The sequence below is a fragment of the Vipera berus genome (assembly GCF_964194415.1).
Source record: "Vipera berus genome assembly, chromosome: Z".
Taxonomy (NCBI): Eukaryota; Metazoa; Chordata; class Lepidosauria; order Squamata; family Viperidae; genus Vipera; species Vipera berus.
Window position 1 is genome coordinate 25,181,675 of NC_138205.1, and position 17,731 is coordinate 25,199,405.

The 17,731-nt window shown below is 38.4% G+C and overlaps 1 protein-coding gene across 1 annotated transcript; it reads left to right on the top strand.

Moving 5' to 3' along the window:
• Positions 1-11,999: 11,999 nt before the first annotated feature.
• On the top strand, positions 12,000-12,965 carry LOC308678759 (olfactory receptor 14A16-like; the record flags this gene model as incomplete). The annotated part of the gene is made up of 1 exon (XM_081345991.1): positions 12,000-12,965. One exon carries the CDS (start codon positions 12,000-12,002, stop codon positions 12,963-12,965), a length of 966 nt encoding a protein of 321 aa, XP_081202117.1.
• Positions 12,966-17,731: the final 4,766 nt, after the last annotated feature.

Genomic DNA, 17,731 nt, shown 5'->3' on the forward strand with positions numbered 1-17,731 from the left:
GCCACATCCGTATTTGATAAATGCAGATAGAAGAAATGTTTTAGGATGATTTAAAAATGTTTACCGTATTTTCCGGCGTATAAGACGACTGGGCGTATAAGACGACCCCCTACATTTCCTGTTAAATTATAGGGTTTGGGCTATACTCGCCGTATAAGACTACCCCTCTTCCAACGCACACCAAATAAAAATTAAAAATACATCAGATTTGATTTTAATATGGTAATTTTAATTCAAATGCTTATGACATGCAGGTACTTAGTAGGAAAACTGTCACTTATAAACATAAGACTGTTTGTCATCAAACATGTAAACATAAAACAGTGCAAGTGGAATAATAATAATAATAATAATAATAATAATAATAATAATAATAATAATAATAATAATAATAATAATAATAATAATAATAATAATAATAAGAAGAAGAAGAAGAAGAAGAAGAAGAAGAAGAAGTTGGAAGGGACCTTGGAGGTCATCTAGTCCAACCCCCTGCTAAGGCAGGAAACCCTATACCATTTCAGACAAATGGCTGTCCAGTCTCTTCTTAAAAACTTCCAGTGTTGGAGCATTCACCACTTCTGGAGGCAGGTTGTTCCACTGGTTAATTGTTCTAACTGTCAGGAAGTTTCTCCTTAGTTCTAGGTTGCTTCTCTCCTTGACTAGTTTCCATCCATTGCTTCTTGTCCTGCTTTCAGGTGCTTTGGAGAATAGCTTGGCTCCCTCTTCTTTGTGGCAGCCCCTGAGATATTGGATCACTGCTATCATGTCACCCCTCACCCTTCTCTTCGTTAAACTACACATACCCAATTCCAGCAACTGTTTCCTATTTTCCTGATTCACTTTTTCACTTTTCCTAATTCACTCTAAAGCTTTCCCTGCGCAGAGCCTTAAGTAACACCAGCTGCCTGCAATTAGTGCAGGTTCTCATCCCACCAGGCTCAAGGTTGATTCAGCCTTCCATCCTTCCAAGGTAAGTAAAATGAGGACTCAGATTGTTGGGAGCAATAAGCTGACTTTTTAATAATGCTGGTTGTGGGGGGGTGAAAGCTCTAATAAGCAGGCATATACATAGAATGAAGGCTATTGCTAAGCACATTGATTTGTGCTTTAAATTGTAAGCCGCCCTGAGTCTTCGGAGAAGGGGGGGATATAAATGGGATTTAAAAAAAAAAGACCAAATGGGAGATCCGCTCCAGGTTTTCCAGCCAGCCTGCCCAATTCCTGAGTCAAATGTGTCCTTAGAGCTAAGCAGCTGCTCTGGTATTCCCTACCTGCCTTTCAAGTTGCTCTTGCATTCCCCACCTGCCTACAGCTGCTCTTCAAATTTAGAAGGAAAGACGCCCAGACCCCAGCCTGTAAAAAATCAAAGACTGCAGCTTCTACTCCAATTGGTCCCGCTTTCCCTGCGCAGACTAAATGGAAGATCCGCTCCAGGTTTTCCAGCCAGCCCTGTCCCTAAAGTTTCAGCACCCGGCGTATAAGACGACCCCTGACTTTTGAGAAGATCTTCATGGGTTAAAAAGTCATCTTATACGCCAGAAACTACGGTATTAAACTTACCTCTGAAATGTCTTAAAAGGACTTGAGAAAAATTGTCTGTTTCCTCTACCATTATCACAATTATCCAGTTTTATAGCAATTTCTAACATTCACATTAAATAAAATCCAGATATGACATGCTTTAAGAGATCTCATTTAAGGGATTTTCTTTACCATTTTGGTAATCTACCATTTATTGTTTTATATACATGAAAATAGAATGGACATTCTGTAGATCTATTTCAGTATTGACTCTATCTACTTCAGCTCTTTGTAAAAGTAAAAACAAAACAAATCAAACAAAAATATATTTGTAGGGCCATGGGAATAAGTTCTAAACATGAATAAACTGCTTTGATTCAAACTATCAATTAAATAAGCTGTTGAGTTGATAAGATTCATGATGAATGTCAGATCAAATCAAAATGTCTGGAATGATTCAAATCTATTGAAATCGAGTTGTAAATCTTCTAATACAGTGAATCTTCTAATCAATACAATATATTCACAAGATTAGTAGATTGCTGCCAAAAAACTGAGTAATTATGTCTGTTGTTCTAATTAGAAATATCTATGCTAAAAGTAATACATCATATTTTAGTTTGTATTAACATAATTCATTGATTTCTATGTAAGCTATTTTCACCTCCTCTTCTAAATAAAACTAATTGAAGAATAATGCCTGTGGAAAATATTTCAGATTTGTAATCTATTTTAATTGGAATTGTAAAGATAAAAGAAAGGCAGAAAAACCTTTGTTGAATATTTTCAGGAAGAAATTCATTAGACATAAAAAATAAGTCAATGACTCACCATCCTTATTCATGCAGATATTTCCACATACCGTATTTTCCGGCGTATAAGATGACCCGGCGTGTAAGACGACCCCCTACTTTTAAGACGTTTTTCAAGGTTTTGTCTTATACGCCGGAAAATACTTACATGCCCTGCCCGTCGCAGAGGAGGCGAAGGCCCGACTGGCCCCGCCGGCCCTCCCGCTGCTCCCGCGCTTCTGCTGGCCCCCGAGGCACAGTGTTTCCCGGGCGGCAGGCAGTGCCGGAGGGCATCCGCCACCCCGCCACAGCCGGCACCCCTCCTGCTTCCCCCCCAGGCCTTGAACTTCTCCCATTGGGCGCAGGGCGGGACAGCTCCGCCCGCAGCCTCTTTTTTAGAACTCGTGCACTTCCCTCTCACTGTCGGCTGAGGCGCACTCGGCCCGGGCTCCCGGTCCCTCTTCCCGGCCGGCTTCCCACCCTGCCCCTCATGGAGCTGGACTGGGCATGCAGCCTCTCGGTGTGGCTGCTTTTCCTGGGCACCTTCTCCTCTCCCCACACTCCGCTCCTTCCCAGCTCACTTGCTGCCGGAAAGCATGCTGCTTGGCAGCGGCCTGCAGGAACCCTACAGAGGGCGCGCACAGGCGCAGAGCGAGGCCCCGCCCTCCCCAGGGACTTGTAGTGCAGCAACCAGATTGACTTCTGATCAGCGCTTCTTCGGGGCACACATGGCCGGGAAAGTGCGTCAGAGTCCCAGGTACCTGTAAGGCAATCAGCCTGCTTCTCCCCCATTGCCCCGCGTGAGTGCCTCGCTGGCCGCCGAACCCTGCCTTTTGAGCAGGAGCGGCCTTGCCCTGCTTGCCCTTGGCCGCCTCCACGGGTACCACTCTGGCGCAGAGCAGGCAAGGCCAGTCCCCGTTTGGCCCGCCAGCTCTGGGAGAGCTCCGCACGAGCGCCTCGCCGGCTGCTGAACCCTGCCTTTTGAGCAGGAGCGGCTGTCAAGCCCCGGGCTCGACAATCAACTGAAGTGGGGGGGGAATCCGTGCAGCAACCCGGCTACCTGGCCTGCCAGCCGCTCGTTGCTCCGCTGATCAGCTGGGAGGCTGAGACTCTGGATTTGAGCCACCGACAGAGCACAGCACAGGGAAGACGTGCCAAAGCTCATCCCAGAGCCTCCCGCTGTTGGAAGCCTGCTTGCAAAAAGCAGGGCAGGCAGTAGCAGCTGCTCACGGTGCCTCCTTCCCCCCTCCCTCCGCCCTCTCGCCTCACGAAACGGCCTCTTAGTCCGGCGCGCAGCTCCGATCCCGGTTGCCTGCTGGCTCGTCTTGGTTGCGCTGATGCGCCCGAGCGGCTGCTTCTCCCGTCCTCGGCGGCTCGCACTCCTATTTGCAGCGCATTGGAGTAAGCGCCGGCAGAGGCTGCTCTTCGGTCACCTGCCGGGAAACTTGCCAAACCGGGAGAGCGACTGCCGTGCCCACGCTCCACCTGGGACACCGCGCCTGCCTGCCTCTTAAAGTGCCCACCCTGCATCCCTCTGGCCAAGGCAAAGGCGGCTGATGAGGACACCGACCTCGCTCCATGGGCGGCAGGAAGAGCTGCCATGTCTGGGGACTCCTCCTCCTTCCCCCCTCCCGCCGCCCTCTCGCCTCACAAAACAGCCTCTTAGTCCAGCGCGCAGCTCCGATCCCGGCCACCAGGCTGGCTCGTCTCCGACAGCACCGCCCGGCGGAAGCGCATCCCCGCGGGGGCAGAGCGGTGCTGGTGACAGGTGAGTCCGGTGGGCGTGAGGCCCTCCCCTCGGGCCAAGAGCCAACGGGCAGCGCCGCCTTCACGTGGGGAGAGCCACCCGACGCTCCCACCTAGCCGTGTCCCGGAGCCGCGCCAGAGTTTTTTTTCCGGCGTATAAGACGACCCGGCATATAAGACGACCCCCCAACTTTTGAGAAGATTTTCAGGGGTTCAAAAGTCGTCTTATACACCGGAAAATACGGTATAACAGTAATATCAATCCATCAACAAGATTTTATCCAATTTCTCCTGCCATGTCCATCATTCATTGGCTGTATAATGCAGGTACTGTGAATTAAAAGCTACTGCACTTTTTGGGATATTTCCCAAGAGTCTGTATTATTGTGGTTTAAAGAATTCCACAGGGAACAAAATATTAATTGGCAAACCTGATAAGAGGACAACCTTCATCAAATTACAAAGTATTTTTTATCTTTTTCTGAAATATTTTAAAAATGAAAATCTAAAGACCTCCATTTATTTATTTATACTAAGGCATTTTAGCCTCCTCTAAGATGTTATGTTACAAAGAGGTTTTTCTAAATATATTTGATGTTATATAACAGATTTTCTTGTTACAAGTATTCCTTGACTTACAATAGTTCATTTACTGACCATTTGAAGTTACAATGAGACTGAAAAAAATGATTTATGACCATTTTTCACTGTTATGACCCCATGCAGAATCCTCATGGTCATATGATCAAAATATGGATGCTTGACAACTGGTTCATATTTATGATGCTTGCAGTAACCTGGCATCATCTGATCACTTTTTGAGATTTTCTGACAAGCAAACTCAACAGGCAAATCAGATTCATTTAACAACCATGTTACTAACTTAACAACTGCAGTGATTAACAATAATTGTGAAAAGAAATATTGTAAAATGGGGCAAAAGGTATTTAACAACTGTTTCACTTAGGAAAAGAAATTTTCTGCCCAATTCTGGTTGTAAGTTGAGGACTACCTGAATTTATCAATTATGAAATCATTGATCATGATTTTTAAAGAGATGGCCATATAGAATGTACAGTGCCTGTCAATATCAGGGCCAATTCTGAGTCTATTCTGATACGAGAAGTTGCTTAAGATTATTCAAACATATTTATGATGTTCCTGTTTTTTAAAAAAAGATTTCACAATATATAAAGACTTTCTCCCCTTCATGGATTACTGCCTTGTCGTGGCAAAGGAGCTTGCATAATTCAATAAAACTATGAGCTATGCCATGCAGGGCCACCCAAGATGGACAGGTTGTAGCAGAGAGTTCTGACAAAATGTGATCCACTGGAGAAGGAAATGGCAATCCACTCCAGTATCTTTGCCATGAATACCCCATGGACAGTACCAAAAGGCAAAAAGATATGACGCTGGAAAATGAGCCCCTCAGGTTGGAAGGTGTCCAATATGCTACTGGGGAATTGCAGAGGACTAGTACTAGTAGCATCAGAAAGCATCAGAAAGCCAAAAGGATGCTCAGCTGTGGATGTATCTGGTGGTGAAAGGAAAGACCGATGCTGTAAAGATTTTTTCTCCATAGGAACCTGGAATGTAAGATCCATGAATCAAGGAAATCTAGACATGGTCAGACAAGAGATGACAAGACTGAACATCGACATCTTAGGAATCAGCAACCTACCAATTTAGGCTTAAACTGAAGAAAGTAGGGAAAAGCACTAGGCCACTCAGGTATGAATGGATGAATTTAATTCAGATGACCATCAGGTATACTACTGAGGGAAAGAATCCCTCAGAAGAAATGGAGTAGCCTTCATAGTCAATAAAAGAGTAGGAAAAGCACTACTGGGATACAATCCCCAAAATGGCAGAATGATCTCAGTTCGAATCCAAGGCAAACCATTCAATATCACAGTAGTCCAAGTCTATGCCCCAACCACTGGTGCTGAAGAGGATGAAATTGACCCTTTCTATGAAGCCGTACAGCACCTTATAGAACTAACACCAAAAAAACATGTCCTTATCATCATGGGGGATTAGAATGCTAAAGTAGGAAGCCAAAAGATAACCAGAATAACAGGCAAGTTTGATCTTGGAGTACAAAATGAAGCAGGGCACAGGCTGATAGAATTTTGTCAAGAGAATACGATGGTCATCGCAAACACTCTTTTTCAACAACCCAAGAGACGGCTTTACACATGGACATCACCAGACGGTCAACACAGAAATCACATTGATTATGTGCTCTGCAGCCAAAGATGGAGAAGCTCTATACAGTCAGTAAAAACAAGACCAGGAGCTGACTGTGGATAAGACCATGAGCTTCTCGTTGCAAAATTTAGGCTTAAACTGAAGAAAGTAGGGAAAAGAACTAGGCCACTCAGATATGAACTAAATCATATCCCTGATAAATACACAGTAGAGGTGACAAATAGATTTAAGGAATTAGATCTGATAAACCGAGTGCCTGAAGAACTATGGACAGAGGTTCACAACATTGTACAAGAAGTAGCAACTAAAGCCATCCCAAAGAAAAAGAAATGCAAGAAAGCAAAATGGCTGTCTGAGGAAGCTTTTCAAATATCTGAGAAAAGGAAGGAAGTGAGAGGCAAAGAAGAAAAAGAAAGATACACCCAATTGAATGCAGAATTCCAGAGAATAGCTAGAAGAGATAAGAATGCCTTCCTAAATGAACAGTGCAAAGAAATAGAAGAAAACAATAGAATAAAGAGGACCAGAGATATCTTCAAGAAAATTGGAGAGATGAAGGGAATGTTTCATGCAAAAATGGGCATGATAAAGGACCAAAATGGCAGAGACTTAACAGAGACAGAAGAGATTAAGAAGAGGTGGCAAAATTACACAGAAAAACTATACAAGAATATTGCACTGATTCCACAAGCTAGTAAAGTTATGCTTAAAATCCTACAAGCTAGGTAGCTACACTCAATTTGCCAACAAATTTGGAAAACTCAGCAGTGGCCACAGGATTGGAAAAGATCAGTTTACATTCCAATTCCAAAGAAAGGCAGTGCCAAAGAATGTTCAAACTATCACACCATTGCACTCATTTCAAATGCTAGTAAAGTTATGCTTAAAATCCTACAAGCTAGACTCCAGCAGTATGTGGATTGAGAACTACCAGAAGTACAGAAAGTATTTTGAAGAGGCAGAGGAACTAGAGATTGCCAACATACATTGGATCAAGGAGAAAGCTAGGGAGTTCCAGAAAAACATCTACTTCTGCATCATTGTATGCTAAAGCATTTGATTGTGTGGATCATAACAAACTGTGGCAAGTTCTTAAACAGATGGGAGTACCAGACCATCTTATTTGTCTCTTGAGAAACCTATATGCAGGTCAAGAAGCAACAGTGAGAACTGGACACAGAACCACTGATTGGTTCAAAATTGGGAAAGGAGTCCAGCAAGGCTGTATACTGTTGCCCTGCCTATTTAACTTATATGCAGAGCACATCATGAGAAAGGCAGGGCTAGATGAATCAAAGGTTGGAATTAAGATTGCTGGGACAAATATCAACAAGCTAAGATATGCAGATGATACCACTCTAATGGCAGAAAGTGAAGAGGAACTAAAGAGCTCTTGATGCGGGAGAAGAAGGAGAGTGCAAAAGTGGGCTTGAAACTTAACATTAAGAAAACCAAGATCATGGTATCCGGTGCTCTCAATTCCTGGCAAATAGATGGGGAAGAGATGGAGGTAGTGACAGATTTTATTTTCCTGGGCTCCAAGATGGCTGCAAATGGGGACTGCAGCCAAGAAATTAAAAGATGCTTAAATGGACTCCAGAAGATGCTAGAGGACAGGAAGGCCTGGAGGAACATTGTCCATGGGGTCATGATGGGTTGGGCACAACTTTGCAACTAACAACAACAACAAAAAAAGACTTTCTGGGACTGGTGAGGTCACAATTGCACAGCAAATTCAGTGGGACAGTTTCAAAAAATCTCAAATCCAATTTTCTTATGTTTCGAACCACAGAATATTGGGAAGTCATGTTTCCATTTCAGTTTAGATAATATCTTTAGGATGTCTTCAGATATCATACATCAATGACATTTATTCCAAAATAATTAATAAGATATTATGTCAGTCCACAAAACTGTCTAGATTTAGAAGCTCAACAGGTTTGATACCAAAACTATAGTCTGGACTGAGAAGATGAAAAGATTCCTAGTTTTTTGTTTGATTTTTTTAATAACCTATTGAAAGAAACAGTCCTCATGTTTGTGCCAAGGTTGCATGACTATGTCCAAATGATGACTAGGAGTTGAAATTGACTTTAGGATTTCTTTATTTTACTCTTGTATTATAGTGAAATTATACCAATTATATTATGAAGAAAATAATAGAAAGATGTCACACTGAACTAGAACTAGGCAACATTTTTTATCTGAAAGTAAATAGTATTTCAGAGTACTCCTGAATGTCCACACTGGCTAGCAACTCTTTAATCCAAATATGTTCAAATTGTGGAATACTTTCTAATCCCAATATTTCTGCATATTCAGTTCCTAAAATAAGAACACTAGGATAGCATACAACAAAAATATAGACATTAAAATGCAAGTTGAGATCAATGGATGTCTACAACAATAAATCAGGGTTAAAAGACCAGTGGTTTTGTTTTGTTTTGTTTTTTAGAGGGGAGAAGAATTTTCAAACACAAATTTAATAGAATAACAGAGTTGGAATTGAGCTTCTAGGTCTACCTCCTGTTCAGGCAGGAAACTCATAAAAATGGTTGTCCAATCTTTTGTTAAAATCTCCACTACTGAAGCACCCAAAACTTCTCATTCCATTAATTGATTGTTCTAATGGTCAGGAAATTCTCCTCAGTTCTAGGTAGGGTCTCTTCTTGTTTCTTGAATTCAGATGCTTTGGAAAATAGGTTAGGCAGCTCTTCAAATATTGGAACACAGCTATCATGTCACCCTTGGTCCTTTTTCTCCCCATTAAACTAGACATGCCCAATTTCTGAAACTGTTCTTCATATATTTTAGTCTCCAATCCTGTAATCATCCTTGTTGTTCTTCTCTGCATCCATTTTATAGTCTCTCAATATCTTTTTATATCATGACAACCAAAACTGATGCAATCTTCCAAGTATGGCATTATAAGATATTAACTTTTTATGTGATCTTGATTCCATTCTTATATTAATATATCTCCAACTTCTGTTGTCCTTCAAAATTCCTGTAATTCTTTATTTGAGGGAATATTTTAAAATTCTTGGAAAACTGAGAAAAGCAAAGTATCAATTCCCTATTTATTTTTTAAAAAAAGAAAATAAACTTGAATGAGCAATGTGGTGGAATCTAGCATTTAGTTGCTAAAAGTGGGAAAGAAGCAAATCATCTTATAATATGTAGAAAGAGACCTAGGAGGATTTCTCTTAAAGATTTCTCTTAAAGATGCACAAGAATTATCTGTTAGTTATGTAATTACCTTTATTATTTTTAATTCCATGTGCCTGGCAAGCAATGATGCAAACCAAATAGAACCACACCAAGGTTGTTGCAGGATGAGTATTGTCTACTTTTTTCTTAAAATTTCATATAAGGTTCATATAAAATATTTCATATAAAGTTCATATTAAAAGAGACATTTAGAAATAGAGAAAGATGAGAGGGAGGAGGGACAATTAGTTTTGACTTGGTTGACTACAAATGAAATCTCAGAACAAATACTTTATTTGGATATTATTTTGGTTGAATTTATTTTACTCTTCACATTTGTTCAGGCTTACTGCTTGCCTGAAAACTCAAAGTAAAAAGTCTCCTGGATACTTAAATTCACAGACTACCAGTTAAAAATGCAGAGATAAAATGTTTAAAATATACACTTCTAAAATGAAGAGCACAAATGTTATATCATAAGAAATACGTTTGCCTGCTAAAATCTTCCAATGGATACAGGATTGTGAAAAAAGAAAAAACAAGACACTATCATGTAATCATATTTAAATACATGAACTATATTATTTTGAAATTTAGCATAAAAATATAATAGATGCATAAGTTTTTTAAACCAAAATGAATGTCATACAAACAAAATACTAGTACACAGACAATAAAGACAATAATTATATTACATCAAATAATAATGTTTACTTATGTTCTATGCTATATTGCAAAAGCATAGATAGGTTCCTCAGGTGCTTGGAACTTTTGTTTATACTGGCTTTAAACCAAAGAACAATGACTAGATATTTCTTTCAGGTGGTTTTAATTGTAACACAAGAGATTTTCTATGTTCATTTCCATTTTAAAAGTAAAATTCATATGGGAAATAGAGATCTATCCATCTCTCTCCTATACATACATACATACATACATACATACATACATACATACATACACTGATGGGATTCAGCTGGTTTGCACTATTTCAACAGAGCCGGTAGTTAAATTTTGTTGGGTTTGGACAACTGGCTGAATGTACGCTGCTTCTGGAAGTCCATTTTAGGCTTGGGAGACCTGGAGGAGGCCTCTCAGGCCTAGAATGACTTGCTGGAAGAGCAGGGATGCCATTTCCAGAAGTCTGTTCTAGGCCTCAGAGGCCTAGGCCTGCATCCACACAGAGAACCAGTTGTTCAGGGATTTGAATCCCACCACTGCATGCATGCATGCATGCATGCATGCATACATACATACATAGATACATACATACATACATACATACATACAGCCAAAGTACTTCAACATTGGCCATGAAAAATTGAAATAGCTGCATAAAGCAATTGAATTATTTGAAGAAGGAAGACCAAGATAGCACCCATCAACCTTGATATGTCTTTATTGGAACTTTTTAATAAAGTGGATTGATCACATTCATTATTCATTTTATGAACAGTACCATGGACTGCTGCTCTGCTCAACCTGTAGGATACTTATAAGCAAAGCAATACAGTTAATCCAATTTCAGTTACTGTAACATATCTATTAGGATCCTTAGTCAGCAAACAATAAAAATGAATATTTCCAAAAAATCTTTGATTTTTTAAATCTAAGAATCAAAAGTATGATAATTCCAACTACATGAGCAATTATAAAATAAATAAGTAAACAAGCAAACCGCTTTTATATTCTTTTGAAGCCAAAGTGATCAACTGCTGGCAGTATAAATATAAACTGAGCACCAGAAATAAAATAAATGTTAAAGTCAAAGTGTCTAATGTCAACTTGAGCAAAGACTCAAGGAGATTAAGAAACAAATGTGTCTCATTTAAAAGAATATTTATCACATGTCCAAAAATAATTTTAAAATTTTCAATAGAAATTTCCTGTTATAAAGAAGGAAGGAAGGAAGGAAGGAAGGAAGGAAGGAAGGAAGGAAGGAAGGAAGGAAGAAAGAAAGAAAGAAAGAAAGAAAGAAAGAAAGAAAGAAAGAAAGAAAGAAAGAAAGAAAGAAAGAGCAATTTAAAATGCAAGCTTGAGTTCTATAATGAACTTCAGATTCCAAGAAAGACATGTCATATAGCATTGCCCTATTAAAGGCACCTTAAGGCAGAGTTACCAATTTCATTTAGACTGCCAAAACAGAATGTTGCATTCAGGCCCTATCATCCATGAGAATAAACAATGAAACAATTAAGATTAAACAATTAAAACCAACTGAAAAACAAATTAATCTTTTTTCTTTGGATTAAATAGAGTGTAAACAAAAAGACCAAATTTCTCATATACCTAATATACCCCAGAGCTCCTGAACCAAAGTAGGCTTCCACAAAATGAGCTCCCTTGAGGATAATTGCAAGCACTGTATAGATAAAGCTTTGATTCCTTCTCTCTTATGCTGCCAAGATGAAGAAAATGATTTTCAAAATGTTCCAGTCAGACTTAAATCCTGATGCATGGAAAAAAGTCTGATTGTTGAATTCTTTCCACAGACTGCACCACAGGAACAGCACTATGGAAAATCAGTCAATAATTGATGAATTCCTTCTGCATGGATTTCCTAACACTAAGGAGCTACGAATATTCCATATCATCATTTTTCTACTAATTTATTTGGTGTCCCTCATTGAGAATCTTGTTATCATTACTGTCATTCTTTATAGTCGTCAACTTCATTCACCCATGTATTTTTTTCTGGCCAATTTATCCTTCCAAGATCTTGGCTCCATCTCTGTCACTGTTCCTAAGTCCATGCTGAATTCTTTGATGAACACTGAAACCATTTCTAACTCTGGATGTTTTTTTCAAGTTTTCCTCTTTGTTTTTTTTGTAATGTCTCATCTCTTCCTCCTTGTTGTCATGGCATATGATCGTTACGTAGCCATCTGCAATCCATTACACTATGAGATGGTGATGAACAAAAAAGTCTGTGTCCAAATGGCAACCAGTGCATGGATGGGTGGTCTCTTTTACTCAGCTCTCTATATTGGAAATTTATCCACAGTGGAGTTCTGTTCCAGAATTATCAATCAGTTTTTCTGTGAAATTCCTCAGTTGCTCAAAATTTCTTGCTCTGACTCTTATGTTGCAGAAGAGCATGCACTCATCTTTGGTTCTTGTGTAGGGTTCTTTCTTTTTGCTCTGATTGTCTTTTCATATGTTAAGATTTTTAGAGCAGTTTTGCAAATCCCATCTACACAAGGGAAGCAGAAGGCTTTCTCTACTTGTTTGCCCCATCTTATAGTCATTTGTCTGTTTATGGTTAGTGGTACCTTTGCATACCTGAGACCCACATACAGTTCCCCATCAATATCTGATCTCTTGACTTCTTTGTTCTACAGTGTGATACCACCACTCATAAACCCTCTGATCTATAGCATAAGGAACCACGAGCTGAAAGTGGCATTCTGGAAGCTAGTTTTCCATACATGTTCATATCCCTTCTGCAAAAATCATTCTTGGTTTCAGCTACATTTATAAACAGTTACAGTTGTTTATACATGTTCTAGAAATATTGTAATTAAAAAAAAAGATCTTTGAATTCCATGTTTGATGGATGAAATATATATGAATGCTTTCTCACAAATAAATATTATTCCTCAATAAATTTGCCCAGAATTGCCATTTAAATCTCAATGATAAAGTATATTTTAAGGAATGTTAATGTTTTGTGATATAGCAGGGAAAATAAACATTATTTGATATAATTATTTCCAGTATCAGTGTTGACTATATATTACTGTTTTATTTAGATGACTTTAATTTTGTGTTTATAATGGTATGCAATTTTTATATTTTTCTGCATAATTTTAATATAATACAGTTATCATATCTAAATATGTTTCCCCAATGGTGTCATGTATTTAATCTCTTTTCCCTTAAAATTCTGTTAAATAAACATAGATCCTGTCAAGATGCACATATCTTCTTCTCAGAGGGATAACATAATATGACAAGTGCAATTCACTGAAATGGAAATGTTCTTGGGAATCTAAATGTATAAATATAATTTTGAGTTATTTGTAATGGAGTTGCTATACCATAGCAACTATACTATAAATATCTCAGTTTTCCAAGAATTTTCAAATGCCATTTTATTCCCAAATAAAGAATCACAAAAATTGTTAAGGGTAACAGATGTTGAGGATAACTGGGACTTTGAATCTGAAAGGAAAAGTTGCTTTGAGGTACATACTGTATTGTCAACTTTTAAAAAAATCACTGTGCTTTTAATCCTAATTTATTTCTGTAGGCATCCACTGAGGGATGGTTTGATTTGATTTGCATGTATGTTTTAGTGCCTATACCTTTTATGTACATAGTCCCCCTGCCTTCGGATTACAAACTTTGGAAATGAATGTGCAAAATTATTTAGTTTGAAAACAATGTCTTCTACAATTTGGACACATTTTTTTAAAAAATTGCCAGTTAGTGTCATAGAGCCCATTCAAGAATACTCTGAAATACCATTTGCTTTCAAATCTAAAATGTTGCCTAGTCTTACTTCATTTTGACATCTTTCTACTGTTCTCTTCATAATATAATTGGGGAAAATCCATTTTAGTTGAAGAGGAAAAAAAGAAAGAAAGTCTTGAGTCAGTTTCAACACCTGTCAACCCTTGGACACATTCTTACAGCTTTGGGGCATACATGTGGGTGGTTGCTTCCAATGTTGTTGTTTTTTTCCCAGCTAGGAATATTTTCATCTTCCTAGTCAATACTATACTAACAATACTATCATTGATGATCTTGAATTCAGTGATTAACCAACTCAAACTCTCCTGAACCTATAAGCAGAAATGTTTGGATGGTCTTTTGCCCTTTCAACTTCATTTTCTTCTTTGATTTTCATTGGCAACACACAATACCTGAACCTTCTCTTCTTGCCCTTTATTTATAGCCATTTACTATCTTGTGCTTGCCAAAAGAATACCTTGTTCTTGACCTTTGAATTTTGATATTGGGTCATATAGCTAATGCTCTGAATGCCAGTCATTTGGAGTGACTATCCTTAAAAGTCCTGCTTCCCTGGAAAAGGGTAAATAGAGGCTGTCAACCTTGCAACAATAATGTGGATGAAAGGTATGATTCACTGTCGTTATTATTCCAAGCTTTCTATCCAGAACTTTTAGTTCTCCTTGATTCCAGTCCATTATTCCAGTTCCGTTTATTATTATTATTATTATTATTATTATTATTATTATTATTATTATTATTATTATTATTATTATTATTATTATTATTATTATTATTATTATTCGCACAGTCAGCCAGATGTAGACTGGATTTGGCATTTTTGTCTACCTATCAAGTCCTTAACAAAGACCTAGGATAGGCAGATGTGGATGTTTGATGGTATTATAGACATTGTCACAGGATGGAAGCAGTTCCTAGTAAGGCCACCTTTTGCAATTGACTAATGGCAAATTTGTCAATGCCAATGGTGTTCAAGTGGTACTCCAGTTGTTTTGGGATTGCATCCAAGTCACCTATTACTATTGGTACTACCCTTGCTTGCCTTTGCCACAGTCTTTTTATTTGTATTTGTAGGTCTTTGTATTTTTTTATCTTCTCCAGTTCTTTGTCATCTATTCTGCTGTCTCCAGGCACTGCCCCGTCCACTATCCTGACTTTTTTGTCTTTCTTATTGACAATTGTTAAATACAGGGTGTTATGTTGCAGGTGCTTGTCTTTTTGAATCGACCTCTTTTAACTAAGCCACATCCTTGTGTTTTTATTTTGATTATAAAACTTTTATTCATAAAACATGAAACTCAGTCAACTGAACACTCAAACTGACTGGCAGTAATGGTTGACACGGGTTGCTGCCACCATCCTAGGTATCAACCAGGTATCTCCTTAAAATGTTAGATGTTCCGAGTAGCGCAGTTTTTTGTAGCTTTGCTGGAGTTATTGCAGGAAGCTGCAATTTCTTGATGCAAAGTTTTTGGACATAGTTCCTAGTGCCCCGATGACAATGGGTATCACTGTTACATGTTTCATCCATAATTGTGCAGTTTCGATGGCCAGGTCGTGGTATTTAGTAATTTTTTTTCCAGTTCTTTTTCTTCAACTCTGGCACAGCAGATATCAATCCTGGTACAGCAATATCAATCAACTCTACACTTTGGTTCTCTACAACTGTGATATCTGGTGTGTTGTGTTCCAAATGGCGATCTGTCTGTATCTGGAAGTCCCACAAGATCTTCAACCCCTCATTCTTGACAACTTTTTCCACCCTATGTTCCCACGACTTTTCGGACACAGGCAAGTCGTATTTTTTACTTTGGGAACAAATCTTAAAGCCTCAAAGTTACAAAAGAAACTCAATTAATTCAGCAAAGAATTTAAGCAATTTCATCTATATCTACTAAAAAGCTTCTATCTGTTACTGGGGATTCACTATCCCATTTTCTCTCTAAACTGTGAATTAAAGTAAAATTTGGAGTAATTTTACAAAAGTTCTATATTAATTTGGAAAAAGAAAAATAAAACCTCTTGCATTGCATGTTATATGTTATTTATGACATCTTGTGGCGTAACCTGGTACAGCAAGTAAATTTCTTTTTTCTGTTGTGAGAGCTGACTGTCCTTGAAGATAAGTGTGGGAACACCTGGCATTGATTACAACTCTTCAGGTGGTGGAAAATCTTTGACTATTATTAAAACAGTCTCCATGGAAGATTTAACTTTAAACAACAACAAAATGGATGAATACATCCTGCCACTTGATTATAAACTGATAATGGACACAATCTTGGCAATGACAGAGCAAATTAAAGCCAAACTGCAAGAAAAATCTGACAACTTAAAGCCATCAAATCAAACTCTGACTTTAAATGAGGAAAAGATAACCCAAAACCAAATAGAAGAAGTGGAAACTAACACTAAAATAAGGGATTTTAAAGAACAACAAAAGCAACCTACAGAAAACCTTAAAGTCCAAACTTTAATGGTAACTACAAAACTTACAAGCCAAAAAACAACAGTCAAGAGTTATATTTAAAAAAACTGACCTTGTTTCTCTTTTGGGATTCCTAAAGATAGACTATAAAAATATCTTTCTATGATTCAAGGGGAATCTCAAAAAGAATATCACTGATTTTACATTTAGCTTTTAGATTTGTAAAGGAAATATAACTTTGAATCATATTAAAGAATTTGGAATGACATATCAAAAGATAGTATGTTAATAATTGATGTACGGTTAAGATGATTTATAGAATATTCAGTGGCTATTTTTGAACTATAGTATAGAATCTAGAATCTTAAGATGAAAACTAGACTTTTATGGTAAATCATAAGAATGTTTTGTAATGACCAATATAAGTTTTGTAGACAAAAGAATTATTCTTTATTGAAATAGGGAATTGTGGGTTACCCAAAATTAAGCTTTTTTCTATATACTACAGGCTATTCTAGAATATCCTATTGCAATTAGATAAAATTTAAAAACAGTATGTTGATATATAAGTGAAAATGTAGATCTTTGGTCATTCGGGTTTTTTCCCACGTAGAGTGAAAATATATCTTGAATTTTATTGATTGACTGGGCTATAACTAGAAATATACTAACTTGTTTATTTTGACTATGTAATCACTAAGGGAATTAGAGAGGGCATCTCTGTTGATGTTTAGTTTAGTTTAGTTTATTGAATTTATATACCGCCCTTTTCCCATAGGACTCAGGGCAGTTTACAAAGTATTTAAAAATGTCAATACAATACAAAAGTTAAAGACAGTTAAAATAATTAAATTTAATCCCTGAACAAATATAAAACCCCATTTAAAAACTCTCAGCCTGGGCCGGAAAGCTCAAAGAGCCAGGTCTTCAGGTCCCGGCGGAATGACCGAAGGTTGGGGGCAGTCCTAAGCTCCACGGGCAGCTGGTTCCAAAGGGCAGGTGCACCCACTGAGAAGGCCCTCCCCCTGGGTGTTATCCGCCGGCAGTCTTTTACCAGCGGCACCCTGAGAAGGCCCTCCATGTGGGAGCACACAGGACAAAGGGAACTTGATGCCAGCAGCAGGTGTTCCCTTAAATATCCCGGACCCAAGCCATTTATGGCTTTATAGGTCATCACCAGCACCTTGAATCTCACCCGGAGGGCAACCGGAAGCCAATGCAGCTCGCGGAGTAGAGGTGTTACATGGGAGTATCGGGAAACCCCCATCACATGTAACCTGAACTATTTATAAATGGTTATTTTTTTTATTTTAACTACCAAACCACCATATTGTTTCACAAA